Source organism: Blennius ocellaris (genome assembly GCF_963422515.1).
Source record: "Blennius ocellaris genome assembly, chromosome: 14".
Lineage (NCBI taxonomy): Eukaryota > Metazoa > Chordata > Actinopteri > Blenniiformes > Blenniidae > Blennius > Blennius ocellaris.
The window spans coordinates 22,942,130-22,959,347 of record NC_137663.1 but is presented as its reverse complement, the minus strand read 5'-3'; the positions used below and the strand labels follow the sequence as shown (position 1 = coordinate 22,959,347).

Genomic DNA, 17,218 nt, shown 5'->3' with positions numbered 1-17,218 from the left:
CGTCTAACGCTAAACAGTTGGGTCATTACAACTCCGAGGTGCTCGACTTGGAGGAAAACAATGCTCGCCGGGCTGAGCACACTTCTCTTATTGTCAGCATTAGGCCACGGCCGTTAAAAGTTCTCAGAGAGCGTCTTTCATTAGCTCGTAAAAAGGCCATTTGGCACAGCTTTGACGCGTTCCTATTATCGTTAAAGCCTGTTTTCCCAGCAGGGTCGGGGGTTTGAGACGAGGGACAGGTAATCACCGCAATTGGATCTTTACACAGCCACTGCCAAGAAGAGGACTGGGCAAAGATCCAGGAGTCACTGATGTTCGCCTCCCGCAGCTCCTCCAAGTAGATTCAGTGCAACAACAACAAGAAGAAGAGATGATAAAATGTTCCCCTTAACCATCGGCTCATTATTACTCTGCTAATTTAAAATAAAGAAATAAATAATTAAAAATGAATGCGCACAAATGGGTTGTAAAAAAAACAGAGAGGGTCCATTACAGGCAGGCGCTAGACTCAGTGACCCGCATCAGACCAGGATCCTTTTGGTTTCTTGGGAACTGAAGCTGTTCAGTGAAGATTTTGAAGTTGGCTATGCTTGGAGAAAAAAAATGCAAACAGCACAAATAAATAGAATCAAGATACAATTTAAAATTGAAATAACCACAGTATGAGAGAACATGTGACACTGTGTAAAATCGAGCTTTAAACTAATTAAACTAAACTATTTAAACCTTGTTAGAGAAGAGTATAAATACAACATGATCTGTTGCTTCGATTTCACCGGGGGCATTTTTCCACTGGATGCGATTCATGGCTCATATGCATGATATACTTCCAGCACTGTACGCAGAAGAAAGTAGTAAAAGTAAGAACTGATTTATGCGCTGTTTGTGCTCCGTCGACAAGGAGCTGCACTGTTTGAATATGTAAGGGATGTTTTATCTGGTATGTTCTGTTTAGAAATAATGAATAGTAAGAATATAACCTCTTGGCGTACAGTGCATTTCTTTAATGATCCATTTGACTCCTCAATCTCAACTAAATTAATCAGACTTTATTAATCCCACTTCCAACAGGGAATCACTGTAGTTTATCGATGAATGATCAACCTGTGGATACCCCAGAAGGATGCAGGTGAAATGCAACTTTTCTCTTTTTCTTAAAGCCGGTTAGTAAAGCGTTGCCGTTTTGTCCGTGATCCAATGAAGATTCTTGGTTTGAACTTCTTTTAGGGTGCCTACATCAGTCCAATGTTCAGCTTTAATGACTTTGTATGCCGTGGTTTTGGTCTTACTTATTTCTGGCTGATTTACTGCGCATCGAGACCATCCGGGGGCTTGAAGAGCATCACGGCCTCACTGGCCTTTTATCTCCATCCACACAGAAGAACAGTACAACGATCAATTTCCTTTGCGAGGAATGCTCAGAGAGGATTGTGGAGCGTCTCGTCCATATGTGCGCATTCATGCACACGTTCGAGGAAGAGATAAAAGTGGGGAAGCGAGTCTCTTGTTTCTTGTTTGAACGCGACGTCCTAAGGCCTTCATGGTTCTGATTAGGATCCCATCGCTCCAAAGTCAAAGCTCCCTTTGTTGGACCATGACATCGGTAAAGGATGAACAATCGAGGAGAAGCTAAAACAGACTGCTGCCTGAAGCCAGGCCCAGAAATACTTTCAATCAAGCGAACACTGATTTCTACACATTCCAGCTGGCTTCTTTTATTTATAGATTATAACATGTCGCGTATGTGTGTTTGAGGACTGAGGCGAACAGCGTCTTTCTCTTTGAGCGTTTGAAGGCTCGGGCGGGTACCATGAAGTCCTTTTACGTTCTCTCAACCCCTAGGTATGGCCCACTTAATCCGATCCACACACACACACTCATCCTCATCTATGGAACAAACACTACGGGGAATGTACCCGACATGTGATACGACCCACTTGTGGAGCCTCCAGCAGGAAATTCCTGGTGGATCCGAGTTTTTTCCTTTCTCAGTCCTTACTAAGACTTTCTGCACATCATGTGTAACACAGGCGGACAGCCTTGGGTCAGGTTGTACATACAGAGTGTACTCTGCCCCCGACTGACCCACGGGGACTGAACCAAGCTGATAAGATAAGTCGTGCAAGCTGTGCAGGGGAGCGCGGCTGGTTGGCTCCTTTAATATATTGGAACGACGAGGACTGTAAACGAATCTCAAGAAGGGGGTTTTCTCAGAGGTTGTGTGAGTGCAATCAGACGAACAGGGATGGAAATACTTTCAGAGAACTCATCATTTAAGTAGCGACACGTGAGAAAAGTGCTGTTCCCGCCCGGTTTCGAACCGAGGACCTTTCGCGTGTTAGGCGAACGTGATAACCACTACACTACGGGAACTGGCTGGCCTGGCAAACGGCAGGAGACAGCAGCGAGGACACCTTATCTTGGGAGTATAAATAGAAAGACAGACGTCTGCCAGTGTTTGTAAGAGCTGGCGAGATTTAAGGTGAGAGAAATTCAGCACATCTTATCCACCGCGATCCATCTGCAAAGCTTCACGTTCACACCTTGTGAAGGTGCAGCTGCCCGGAGCGAGACTTGTCCAGCGAGACTTGGTCCAGCTATAGAAACGCATTCGGGACTGAAAAGCCAAAGAGAAAAGTGCTGTTCCCGCCCGGTTTCGAACCGAGGACCTTTCGCGTGTTAGGCGAACGTGATAACCACTACACTACGGGAACTGGCCGGTCTGTCTGTCACGCTTCCCCGTCCCCCGTCTCAGCGCTGCGGTGGAGTCGAGACTGACAGCGACAACAGCCCGGCGCACAGGGGCATCCAGAGGTCTGCTCCCCCGCGGCGCCGCTGACATTTCCTACACAACAGGCTGCAGACGTGCCTCTGGACCCAAACACTGCAGCAGGAGGACAGAAAATAGAATATAGAATAGCTCCTATAAGAACAGATTTGGCTCGGCTGGATCGTTTGTTGCACATCTGCAACGTCGTCCACGTCCAGTGAAAACATCAACGTTTCGAGAAATCGTGCAGATTTAATATCACACGCGGCTCAGATTGGATAATTGGGTTGTAATCAAGTGCTGGATTCCTGTTTGTTCTTCGCAAGTATGAATATAAATGTTATTAAAAGACGCATCGCTGAGCATCCAGTGACTAAAAATGATGTGTAAAGCCTTGGTAATGAAACCCCTACGCACTTAATTAGCTCACTGTTGCTTAGAGTTGGTGACAGCCCTTGAAAAAAAAAAAAAAAAAAAAAATCACAACTTGATCTTTTGATATGCTAAATTAATGAATTGCTGTTTAATTTCTTCTTTGTTTCCTCGCAATTTTTTTTCCACCGCTGCTCTCCGTCTGATTAAATATTCATTCAGCTGCAGAGAGCTTTTTATTAGTCCTTTAATTAGAACGTAGTTGAAGCTGCACGGCTCCTCGGTTTTAGCGGGATTAGAGACCGATTGCACCTTCTTTTTTTTTGTTGTTGTTCTTGTTGTTTTTCCCAGCGAACGCTGCATGCTGTCCTACGTTTCCTTCACAGAATACACACAGCCGTGCATCTATTTTTAGTCTCATGAACCACATAAGCATAATGTTTACATGTTTCATCGGCAGAGGGGCTTTTTTTGTGCTGAACAGCTGCTGATGTCGCCACGGCCAAGGGAGGTCTTCGACTCAGTTGCCATGTCGCTTTCTCCCCTCACTCTCCCGTTTGAGCCAATCGGCGGGGATTCTCAGACGACTGAGAGTTGCGATTTGCGGGGCAGCCTCGCATCTCTGCCGGCAGTGTGCGATTCTTAAACAACGCCTGTAAAACAGCAGACGAGTACTACGCTTATGCAACATGACGCTGCCTGCGGACTGGATGAGTAAGAGTGCTGATGCACACACACACACACACACACACACACACACAAAACTGCCATCCATCCTGTACGTGAGGAGAAACAGAATGTTACCGTAAAGTTCATCTCCTTTATTTCTGCATGATTTCTTCATGTGTGCTAGAAAAAAAAAAAAAAAAAAAAAAAAAGATATATAAGGAGGCCAACATTGAACACAGTTGGAAGGAACTCTGCTTCTCCTCGATGTTACTGATGACTGTCAACCCCCCGTTTCAGTCCTTCAACTCTTACATAAAAACCCACATCGGGTGTACACACAAACACTTCTTTCCTCCATTGCCACACAGGGAAACCACCACATTTCTGCTTTAATCCAGCGCAGCAGTGAGTGAACTGAAATGCCAACAAGGGACGGGACATTCTCGTCCTGTGATTAAACCTCATCCCCCCCTTTTGGGCAGATCTGCAGTCTTGCGGGGTGACGTGTGATTGCACGCCGAGTAGTTACCTCACCGGTTCAGGTCAAATTCATGGGATTTGCCACGAACACCGTGTACTCTCTGGGAGCCATGAGATCATCCCCGAGCATGTTTATACATCTAAAAAGTGATTTTCAGAGCAAAAAGTAGAGGCACGACGAGAGAAGAGGATCAGCTTCAGTCGTTTTCAGTCATCTAAATCATTGTGAACTTTTAGCATTTCCTAAACCAGTTTGCAACGTCAATCTAAATGACCATTAGAATTGAGAACAATATCTTTGTCGTCCAGATTGATGTGATTTTGAACACCATTTGGATAAACGATGGCGTAAAATATATAAACTGATTCGACGACTGGGGAAATATTGAATGTGGTCTGTGTCTCCATGTCAACAGAAGCTCCCCGTCTGAAAGTGAACCAGATTACATTGTTGACAAGAGACATGAAGACGAGCGTCCACATCACTACTTTGGTCAAAACGTGTGGACCAGCTCGCTCTGAGAACAGACAACTCCCAACAAAATCCAATCAAAGGGCAGCTTTTTGTAGTTTTCGCTTCGCTACTAATAAAATTACAGGTTGTTTGTTTTCCCCCCAAAGCCACCAGGAAGTCACACAGGCGAGCCTGCAGGTCTCTTGTTACACGCTCATTCCAGGAAAGTTGAGTCAGATCCTATATTCTTTTCCAATTTATTTTAAATGAACAATATGTGTACTTCTGGTTTTAATCATTCAGCTTTCTAATTTGCCCATTGAGGAAAAAAAGAAACATGCAAAATAAACCACTTGTCTATTTTGGAGAAAAAAAAAATCAACATTTATTGCAGTAACTTTCCTATTATCAGAGCCCAGGCTACTTTTAGAGTAAGAGATGAAGCCCTTATTATCTCACTGGAAGCCTAATTAGGTGACGGATGCCTTATTGTCGCCTTACAGATATTAAAAGCACCCCCGCGTACGACCCAGAGCCAGAGGGTCAGAGCGGGTTTCAACCTGAAAATGCTTTACTGATCTGATCTTTCCCTCCTGGAACTCATTAACCAATCACAGGTCCCGCACACGGGGATGGATTGGGGCCAATAAAGGGCTCTGCCCCCCCCAGTGGGGACGGGGGGAGATTTATGTGGCCTATATAAAAACACCATTAGGGGACTAGCTGGCATTTTAGGCGAGCAGGAGGGATGAAACCTGAATATCTCATCAGCACTAATCAACATGCTCAAATGGAGGAGTGTCATTTTGTATCTGGGCTAAAATGCGGCGGGGGCGAGAGGTGGGATCAGCGAGGTGGAGGGTGCACGATAATGGCTGGATGTGATTCTCCATCACGGCTAAGCTGGCGCGGCGGCGGCGTCATTGTTCCACCCGCTAAGCTGGCTGAAACAAAAGCAAACCCGGAAAACAAGGTCATTAAAGCGCGCGGTCAAAATACATTTTTAAAACAGGTCATCAAACACACGGCTAAAGGGATTTCCGAGAGAAGACCAAGTGGAACTTTGGGAGGAGATTAATCATCATTTGTTCTCTTGCAGGGAAGTGAGAGATACATTACGTCTGCTTCCAGTCCAATTAGAGCTCCCAGCTCCCGGCCAGCCTCCCACCTCATCACGCCGCGTCTTAATTAGGTGCTGCTTCAGGATGAAGGAGTGAAGCCGAATCCCCGGTGGACCTCCAACCCCTCACGCATCCTTTAACATCCCCATTCCTCTAAAGACCCGGGAATTAACATGATGCACGCCACAGATGTGCACAAAGAGGGAAGGGAAAAACAAAACAAAAACAATACGCCCTGAAGTCGGCATGCCCCCCCCCCGTCAGGAACGTCAAGTGGCTCTTTTTCCATTATGGATATTGGCATTTTCCATTTAAAACAAAAGCTAAACTAAACCACGAAAAGCTATCCGGTTTCCCCTGAAAGCAGCTGATGGAAGCTGGAGAGAACGGTAATATCATATTTAAATGTATGGATGGAAACGTAACGACAAGCGATCATTAAAGACGCCCCGATAATGTCTGTGTTGTTGTAATGTGATCACCTCTCCTCCTTCTAACAGCAAACATCATAAAGCAGAGGCAGGAACTCAGAAAGGCAGAGGTGATTAGATCAAAACGCAAGTTTACTCCAAAAAAACAAACAACTTTGAAAGCTTCATTCAGAACGAGCCGGTGGATGAATGGCACTCCTCAGAGAAGGGATTTCTGCAGAGTAATAAAGCGGGGGTGGCAGGTAAACACGCCGTATTTGAACTGTGACAAAATACAGAGACCTCCTTCATGGTGTCTTCTGACACCGGGACGCGGGAACGAATCAGTACTGGGCCTGTTGTGTCACTTCAATAAAGTGCGGGCTTAGCGCGTAATCCCCCGTTTTATTCCCGTCGGCTCTCGCAGTGGTCAGCTTTTCCTCGAGCTCCTGTTGAATAATGGAGAGCACGGAGGCAAAGGTCACACCAACCCGGGCTCCTTCTGTCGTGAACCCCCGTTTGCTATGCACGCGCATATTTCGGATGGAAACGCTGGCCAAGCACTCGTGACGAAGACGAGGGGGGGCTGCTGAATGAACATGTGCGAACGCACCCGGGAACAAAAGGCCGAGGGTCCGTCTCTCTATGAGTCACGATTCGAGCTGCGCGTGCAGAGCTATGTGTGTAGAATGAGAACTGGCTCACGGGCCTCTTCGCCATCGCTCACATCCAAAAAAGCATCTGGAGGAAAGAGAGGGAAGAAAAAAGGAGCCCCGGCTCCCGACGGTGAGTCACGATCTAAAAACAGCATTTACTTCAGTTTAACCATACCGCACCAGACCTGTGTGTGTGTGTGTGTGTGTGGCCACAACTTACGGTAACATATCCCTCAACACAAAGGGTCACTCAGTCCAAGCTCCATCTCTCCACCAAATGATAGTAATTGGCCCTTTCTGATTGAGCCTCAATCCCATAATAAGCACGTACCAGCGATGGCTACATTTTCCATCCGCTGCTGGTCTCAAAGTCAAGTGAAATAAGAGACACACAAATGTCCGTTAGACCCTCTTTTTGTCTCGATTAATTCAAGTGGCCTCCTTCTTGAAGCTTTTAAAGCACAAATACAGAAGCAACTGTTTCTCAATGAGATGCAGAAACCGCAGAGAGAAGGCGACATCCTGGAAACTAATGAGATTTGGAGTCGGATATTACAATAGAAGAAAAACAAACCAGACAGAAATCTTATAATGCGGTTTTCGAAATAGATTTTTCTGAAGGGACCAAAACAACTTGGACCACAGTGCCAAGCCGAGACAAGTTCTACTCAATTCAGCTAAAAAAAAACAAAAACCCTAATAACTTTCGCATCAGTTAAGGTCTTGTGTTTCTTTGCATGACTGATAATGGTAATTGAAATTACGTACTTTCAAAAAAATGTTATATATACATATATATATATAGTATAAAAACAGATTTATTTCAAGAAATATATACAGTAATTTACAAATGATTCATGATTACAAGCCAGTAAGTGGAAAAACAAAAGGTCCACATACGATCCTGCGCTTGACCATAAGTTCTCCCTCACTGTCTCCACTGGAGAAAAAAAAGGAGACATATCATATCATATCATATTTTAAATTAGCATTCTTAAGTATCTTGCTTTGCAAGTCTCGTCAGCTCGAATCCTGATGCATCAAGCATCACGGAACGGATCATGAATTTTTTAAATTGCCAAAATGTGGTGGAACTGATTCAGCCAGAGGACGACGCACGTTCCCTGAAACGGACAGCAGAGGGAGCTGATCTGATTTACCAACATGACCAATAACCTGCACGCTTTGCTTGGAAATGCCATTTAAGTTATCATCAGTAGCTGTAAATGTAAAGGATGTGGAAAGTGGCGGGGATGCGGCAACAGCAAGTGGAGGTTATTTTTTTGTTTGTTTTGCAATAAACAGCTTCCAGAGAGACAGACGGATTTGTTTGGATTATATGGTAGTGCAGTTCAGGATAATAATCTTGTTTTTTTAAATATCCGTTATTTAAAAAGCATCCTTTTCCCATCGCCTGTCACTGTGAGAACACCCTTCAAGCTTAATGTACAGTTCAGCCGATACATTTTACAGCAGATATACTAACAAAATTAAGAGGCGGTCTACTTTATGAATCATATCAACATCATGTTAAGTATTCTCACTGATGTTAGATATATAGAAGAGCTTCAAATAACTTCCATGCTTCATGTCAGTGCAGGTCAGAGTGTAGCCATCACTACATCAGTGTGTGTACTGCAGTCAACAGAGCCATCAGATAAGAACAATAGCCAGCTCTGCACTGAGAGAGAGAGAGAGAGAGAGAGAAAGAGAGAGAGAGAGAGAGTGCACATGGACCGGGACACACTGAGCATAAAAGAGAGGCTGAACAAACAGATGGAAGTGACACACTGATAAATGGAAGAGAACAAATGCAACGAACAGAAGATAAAAGAGAGAAAACAGCTTGTGTGTGTGTGTGTGTGTGTGTGTGTGCATATGTCAGCCGGAGACCTTTTGTCTGAGCAGCTTGCTCCGGACGCGGCCCCAGAGCTTGGCCCCGGTGTTGGTGTGCCTCTTGAGCACGGGGGTCTGTGGCTGGCTGGAGGACAGGTTGTGCTGGTTCTGGTCCACGCAGCAGTGCTGCTCCAGACGCTCGCACACCGAGTTCAAGTTTACATCCGATACCAGGATCTCCGTCATACCGAAAAGATTCTCTGAATCACCCCCCCTCGTTTACCACAAAAAGAAAAAAAGAAGAAAAAAATATGCAGGTGGAGGACGGTAACCTCCTCGCTCCACAAAAACAAAATTCAGCTGAGATAAAAACTCTAAAAGTCACTTCAGAAAAGAAGCGATGGGTTGACGGAGTGACGGGGAGGAGAACAAGATGCTGCCATGGTCTCCTTGATAAGCCGGATGATAATTCCACGTCGGTTCCTCTTGCTGTGAGCTCGTCCCGCAGTCGGCTGCCAGCATCTCCTCACTGTGCAGACTGACTTCCACAGCGGCCAACACAGAAACAGAGCCCGAGAGGGAGAGCGAGAGAGAAAGAGAGAGAGAGCGAGGGAGGGAGGGGAGGGAGGGAGGGATGAATGAGCTCCTGCCACCACTGAGCAGCCCTGCTTCTCCAGATGTTGATGGACACACCTCCACAGAGGAGGAGGAGGAGGAGGAAGAGGAGGGAGGCGAGCGCAGTAAACAGTCAATGAGGAAGAGAGAGAGAGAGTTTTAAAGAGGGAGGAAAGGAGGAATGGCTCGCTAAACACTGTGTTTTGTTCAGGGCTTTGACCCCTCGTCAACCTTTCCCAGAGCCGGCCGGCACTTTGAGGAAGCGAGTCGACAAGAGGGAGGGAGAAATGTGACGAGGTGTTTTAAAGTGTTTCCATCTCCACCGCAGACGGGTGATTAAGATGTGCTCAAGATCGACTGCAAGCTTTTATAAACAGACTTGGCTTCCACCTTCATCCCTCGTCATTCGTCATAATCTGGAAGCCGTCATATTAATCTAATTGATTACGAGGTTTTCAGAAGTGTAACTGGACTGATACAAATAAATAAAACATTTTTTTGCAGTGTGTGTTTGCTTGTTTTTCCATTGGCAGTAAGACACGTTTCCCAAAGGAATGCTTTTGGCATTAATGGATTTTTTTTTTTCTTCCCAGATTCAAACAGACAAGACAGTTTTGTGCAGCTTCTTTCTGCAACTGTCGACTTTTACATGAGAAGCTCAAGAACAGCTCCTGCAGATGCTATGAGAAAAATTCCAGGAAAGACCTGGACCGCATGTCACATGACCCTTTGCTTTTCACTAACTGGCCTCTAATTATGAATCATTTGTAAATTACTGTATATATTTCTGGAAATACCACTGTTTCTTCTATATATATATTTGCTACAATGTAAATTCTTAATGAAATTGTTTTCTTATGAAGTTTTCTACACTGTGTAATGAACAGACGATGGCCTGTTTCTCAAGAAGACAGAAGGGTCGATAAATTGCTCATAGATGTTTTCCAGTGAAAACGCAGATCTTTATTGCGTTTTGGGGTTTAATTAGACGACAATGATGCTCAGTCAGTTAAAAACACAACTATTTGAAAACTGTGCCAAGGTGGAACTATTTGAAAACGCTCGGAATGTGTAGACGGTGGAAATGCTGCTACTGCTCACGCACACACCACGGGCGCAGTAAACTGTCCTTCAGCACAGTAGATGGGCAATAATAACTTTGTCATCGGTCCTTATAAATGTCTGTATACTCGCAATTTTTATTGATCACATACTGCATTTTGTCCACCGAGTTTTCATGACACGAACAATTCCACTCGTGGCCAAACTGGAAATCCTCGTTTTCAGCAATTCTGCCCTTAACAGACATCGTTTTTAACCCATTGCTGTGTAAATGTGAAACGTTTCTGAAACGAAAACGCAACAACCGATGCGTTTTCTCTTGGAAATGTTGTCGTGTAAGCTGGGTCTTGGTTTGCCGGTGTGTGTACTCAAAGAAGCATATTTGCATGTGTAAAAAAAAAAAAAAAAAACAACATTTTCCTGACATTTATTCAAAGTACCAAAAGTCTTTTGAAACCTTCACGGTGCCATTCCATCTCAGACTACGGCAAAAACTCCCTCCACCCTCCTCCTCCTCCTCCTCCTCCTCCGACTGCGAGTCCATTACCCTGCCTTTTCTCTACAGATGACTTCTCCCCGCCACGCGCCCACAGTGCTCCAATTTCCACCATTTTCTCTCTGCTCGTGGTGGACGTGGGTGTATTTTTCCACTACAATGCTTAACCCTTTTTTGCTAAGCCTGTCTTGTTGACACAGGAAAGTCATACAAAGACATCCCCACACACACACACACACACACACACACACTCTGGGAGACGTGTGGCGCGAGCCACCATGTTTATTCAACAGGACAACGGGAGCCGACTTCTCCTAAGAGGCGTATTCCCCTGTATAATGGATCAATATGGGGGCAAGGGGAGGCTGTGTATGCCTGTCAAACTCCATCTCCATTCGACGTGCACCATCCCTTTTGAATTAGAAGAGAGAAGAAGAAAAAAAAAAAGAAATTCTGCTGGGGAAAGGTTACGGGCGCGACGTTGCATTTTAAAAGCTCCGGCCGGGAGAGATGTCTGATGAGCTCAATGCGAGTTATGATTCAGAGTCGGCGTGTCCTGATAAGCAGGTTGCTGCCTGCTGATTGTAGACGGATTCATAAAAGGACTCGGAAAGGAAGAGATGTTGCCGTTTCCTTGATCCACGGAATTGAGGGCAAGCAGCTGTGTTTACTTGGCGATACATTGAAACGCCTTCTGAAATAAATAAACCGTTTCCCCCCCACAGAAAAACATCCCTTTCAGTAACTTGTCACGGTAAAACATCAAACTGACGGAATAAATCCAATCTAAGAGAAGTAATATCAACCCAGAATGCATTATCTTACCTTATTTTCTCTGACGGTATAAAAGTCCCAATAAATAGATGAACGGCTGATAAATAACATTTTACATCAGCATTGTTAGACGCGTATCTGTTCAAAAGATAAAATGGGCAAAACCAGGAAAAAGGCAGCATCATACACTATAAATACAGACAAGTCTCACGCTACTCCTTAGTTTTGGGTTTAAAAAAGCAACAATGGCAGCTTCCAGAGTGTTATGACTCCCAGTACGTATTCTCCTGGGACTTGGTAGTTTTATAGTTGAAAGTCTTCTCTAAAAACAATCCAACATGGTCGTCTGTCCCTGCAAACTTAATGTGAATTGTTTTCTGTGTGCATGTGTGTGCTTTCATTACAAGAACAAACGTCATCCAGTCAACATGAAAACGATATTGTTTCCCACATTTTGGCCGTTGCAGTGTAAAAGTACGTCGATTTCAAAAGGTCGTTGCGTAAATGCGACACTTTTCTGAAAAGAAAACGCCAAAAAAAAGAGATGCGTTTTCACCGAAAACGTCCTATAAATACTGATGACTCAGAAATGTCTCTCTTAGGTTTGATGCATGAAAATCTCTCTTTAACACACTTCCATCACATCCAAATTTTCTCATAAAAGAAAATAAAGCGCAATCTTCAAAGGTCATCCAGCAGGCTGGGTTTGAACGAGTTTGACAACCCTCTTCTCAATGTCGACTGACTGGTTTCCTCCCTCGCGGTTCGTCTCAAAACAACACTGCATGAAAGTACAATCAGGGGGCGACTTTGAAGTCAAGGTGGGCTCTGGACTAAACTCGCAGTCGCCGAGGCAAACGGGGGCGGCGTGTCATCGCCAGGCGCCTCAGATAACAGCAGACGGCGCGATACCGCCGCGTAAAAACATGTGGGCTGCTGTGTGTTCTGTGGTCATGATGAAACACCGAGCGGGATGGCCCGTATGTCTCCGTATGACTCCGTAACCGAAACCGTAAGAGAGAAAGGGGGGGTAATATAGAGGAGACCTCAGCCAACCTCCCCGCCACAGAGTATTTTTAACTCCCGGGGATGGTAAGTATGAGCCATACAAAGTCCCTGCGTCACATCTCGGAAAGAATGTCTGGGAAAACCATGTTTTGAAACTGAAAGGAGGGAAAAAAAAAAAAAAAAGAAATCCCCATGGGGGTGCAGGAGATATTTTTGGGGCCAGATGAGAGAGAGAGAGAGAGAGAGAGAGACGGGAGCTGCTTGTGTACATTTTAACTGCTTTCGCACTGTACATGTGTGCTTGGCGGGTCTGACGCAGGAGCAGTCATCCATCAACGGGGAGCGCGAAAGCCTGACAGCCGCAGTTCCATTTTTATAATGAAATGTCAAAACTGAAGCAGCAGAATCCGGGAGAGTTTGGCTTTCGCTCATAAATCAGACTAACTCAAAGATACCAGCTCAAAGTTGCTTCTCTCCATCCAATTATGAAGCTGCGTCTGTCACTAATAGATGATCAGACGCTTCGACAATAATAACGACTGTGTCAACATGGGGTAAAACATATTGAGTGCAGACTTTGGCAAAAAAAACTTAAAACTATATTAGTTTCAAAAGGGAAACGGCTGTTTTCTTATAATTACAGTCATCGTGGAGGCAGGTTCTTAACATTTGCACCGTCTCTCACACCGACCTTCAGCTTTGACCTCAACAATTAGGTCATCGATGACATATTGAGAATCAATCAAAACGCAGGGTTACTGTGACCTTGTTCAAAAACTGAGCTCGAACCGTCATAATAACGGTCGTGGTTCACCTCAACTGACCTGCAAGGCTTGTTCCATTAAGATCGAACTGAATGACATTGACACTCCTTGTATGGACGATACATCTTGGTAGGAATGAGCACCTAGCGACAAGTGAACCTCAAGATATGTGTAAAATCAAAGTGCAGCACCTGGCTTTGATCTAAAGACAAAAAAAAAAAAGCTAAACGAGCCCGACGCAGTCTCATTTAGATGGAATTGAAACACCAACAATCTGCTTTCCAGTCATGTACAGACCTCATTTAAACATTTTTTGACAGCTGGCTGCCTTTTGTAGTGTCAAGAAAAAAAAAAAAAAAACCTGAAAGTACCAACGGTAGCTGAGAGGAGCAGCGGGTGTCTATATGACCGGTTCATCCGGAGTCCAACACTTCACATCGCATCATGTCAGTGAATCCATAAAGCAAACACGCATGACCCCCCCGACGCCCCCTTTAGATCTCAACCACATACTGTACATTCATACATCCAGTCCTGTCTTTGCTCATACCTTATTTATGACACCAGGAACATACAGTACCTACACACTGTAAATACAGACCCAGACAACTCATAACTAGGAGGTTTGAGAAGCTTCTTTTTTTCCCCCCATATGTGACATTTGAATGTAAAGCTATGGTAATATATCAAGCACGAGGGATAATATTTGTCTGAACCTTGTCAGTGGCAAACTATGTCAGATGTTCAGCTTCAGCAGGTCGGATGGTTTTTAACCAAGCTCGAGAAAAATGGCCCCTTTTATTTTCCAAGAAGGTAAAACTCCCTCGCTAAGATAAAACTGTAGTGCAGAGATAAATGAACGGAGGCGATGATGAACCGTTCGGGGGCCTTGAGCTTGGGAGACATGGGGATGATAAAAAGATGCAAGCATGGAGGAGGAGGAGGAAGAGGAGGAGGAGGAAGAGGGAGGCCAAGAGGGAGATAAGATTAAGAGTTCTTGTGGGAATGGAGGACGACATGAAAGGAAAGAGACCGGAGTAATCAGCGATCCTCCGAACGCGTTTTCGTGGTGCCAAGTTTGTCACTTGCCGTTTGTTGCCACGGCGATAGAGGAGCTGATGTTGATGTTTTTCAGATAAATGGTAATTCGGTTAAATGTGCCCTGGGTGATACTTTTTGTCTTTAGGCAAGTGAAACGCATCGTTTGAGAAAAGTTTCCCATTTTCACGTTTTGAAATCGAACTCCATTCACACAGCGCCGACAGAAAGCCTTGAAAACTGTGTCGTTTTCATGTTGGGCCACGAGTGAGCGCCGTTTGTTTTGCAATGAAATCACACATACAGAACAATACGCTATAAACATCAACAACGGTGAGGATATGGACATTCGTATGAACAAATGACGCGGTTGGATTGCTATAGTGACTCAACTATAAAGCTGCAAAGTCCCAGGAGAACATGGACCGGGAGTCGTGACATTTTGGAAGCGCACGTTTTCAAATAATCGCGTTTTTGCCAGTTTCCATAAAGATGGAGCTTTTTCGAAAAGTCGGAGCTTTTTCGAAAAGTTCCACCTTGGGAGTTGTTTTTAGAAAGTTGCATTCACTGCAGAAAACGTGGAAATGACGCCTCAATAAATATCAACTACCCAGAAAATGTTCTTGCTCCGAACCTTCTTCACAGCGGTTTGTCCTTATGAGCAGATGAAAGATGGCGTTCAACTGATTTCCAGTTGCGTGTTTGATGAAGGTGAGAAAGCAGACGGTTCAGCCCCGCGTGCCGACGGCTGTGACATCAGGACCGGCCCCGGCTCTTAATTATAGATGGGCTGGTGGCGCAGCCCCTCGTGAAGCTGCTCCATATGAGCAGACTGGATAAGGGGGGGGTCCAAGTAAAGTCTTCATTTTTAAACTTCATCGGAAAGCACCCCGGTTCTGTCGACTGTGCATTTCTCCAGCCTTCAGCATCCGACTGCCGATAAACCGAGCCCGCTGATAAAATAACGATCAATTTGTGGAGCGGCTGTGGGTCAATGCTTCCTGTACGGTTAGCGTACGGTCCTGCCGTATGGGCGACATCCTGTGAACACCGTACAGGATGCTGAAAACGTCCGCATGGAAATTCTGTGTCCAACTTCCACGAAGTGGGGTTCAAGATTAATTTCTGCGTTGCTGTTGGGAACAATATTTCATCGCCGATGAGGTTTTCAAGTGTGAGCAGGAATTTGAAAGGTAAAAATGGAGATTCATTAACGTTACATAAACACTGGAAGCAGAGGGAAACTATTATCCCATCACATTCTTTGACTAAAAATAACAAGCTAACTCCAGACTTGGTCTCCATTCGGAAAAGGGGTTCATTACATAACTACTATAATTAAGATTAAGCTACTTTGTGAGCTAAATTGTTTGTAGTTCTAATTTTTTACAACGTTTTCAGGAACAATAGACTAATTAAATTGCAGTATTATGAAAGCAGGATGGAAGAATGTAAGTAGAATATAAAAAGAGGCCTCGGATGAGAGGAGGGAGTCGATGTGATGAATGCTTTTAGTGATTTACGGGCGTCGCCACAACGCGACACGCGAGCGTGGGGACAACTTTCCGCTCGATTTGGTCGGTCAATAAATTAACTCGATGTGAAGGAGGTGTGTCGATTTAGAAGATGTCAATTATGCACAAAGCGCAATACCGACAGCTCTGAATCCATAGTTTGTTTTCATGGTTCGTGCAACTGCATTGACTCTAATTTTCCATTTAACTTGCGGCGCATAAACCCGGAGAACAGAAGAATCACACGTTTACAATCACGTTTACTGTGTTCATGTCAAAATAAACACCAGACTTTGACCTGAGCTCTGACGCTAACCTGACGGTAACTCCAGAAGCGGCCGCCGACCGGCGGGGGATGAAAAGGCGATGGTTCACAACTCGGAGATTGAAAAATTATGAAATTAAAAGGCAACGTGACGCGGCCTTGAGCTCGTTTGACTTACTCATCAAAATATCGCCGAGCGCTGCATCTTAATCGTGCGCGTCTCTCCGACTGGCTGACGGTCTGGGCTGGATGACAGTGAGGAGCTGCGATCCGGGTTGTGAGCGGAAAATTCAATCAGGTTTAGCGTCGATGGATAACTGGATGACCCACTACACCTCTTTGATCTTTCCTGCTGTTTTTTTGCTGGAGCTCCGGCAGGAGGAAGGGGAAATGGAGCTTAAAAAAAAAGTGTGCTCGCGTGCAGTGTGTGTGTGTGTGTGTGTGTGTGTGTGTGTGTGTGTGTGTGTGTGTGTGTGTGTGTGTGTGTGTGTGTGTGTGTGTGTGTGTGTGTGTGTGTGTGTGTGTGTGTGTATTTGCAAAGGGGGTTTTGAAGGGAGTGTCCTTCAGGGTGCAGTGAGAGAGCAATGATGGGAGTGCAGGATGGGGGGGGGGGGTGGGGGGGGTTGGTTGGGAAATCACAGCCTGGGGGTGTTCTGTAGATTATTCCTGCTTCTCTTAGATCTGAGCAGTTTGGAGGGGGCATCTTCCTCCGATTAACTGCTCCATCACTTATTAAGCACCCTGGAACAAAAGTGCTGAAGAAGAGTGAGGGGGGGATGGGGGGGGGGGGGGGGGGGGTGTCTCATTAGCATGACGCCCGAGTCAGTCGTGTGTCGTTGGGTGTGGTTGGAATGAAGACAAGGTTGTGAGTAGGTGGAAGGGAAAAAAAAATAAAAAATTTCACAAATCAAATT

The 17,218-nt window shown here is 45.1% G+C and overlaps 1 protein-coding gene across 5 annotated transcripts in view; it reads right to left on the bottom strand.

The window, feature by feature from the left end:
• Positions 1 to 17,218, bottom strand: part of abr (ABR activator of RhoGEF and GTPase) — a 133,891-nt gene that overhangs the window by 7,467 nt on the left and 109,206 nt on the right. The window contains exon 1 of one of the 5 annotated variants that reach the window (XM_080508798.1): positions 8,826 to 9,283. The exons of the other annotated variants lie outside the window; for them this stretch is intronic. Coding sequence (XP_080364924.1) covers positions 8,826 to 9,014 — 189 coding nt within the window. The 5' untranslated portion in view covers positions 9,015 to 9,283. Of the gene's footprint in view, positions 1 to 8,825; positions 9,284 to 17,218 lie in introns of those variants that run through there. 5 annotated transcript variants of the gene reach the window in all.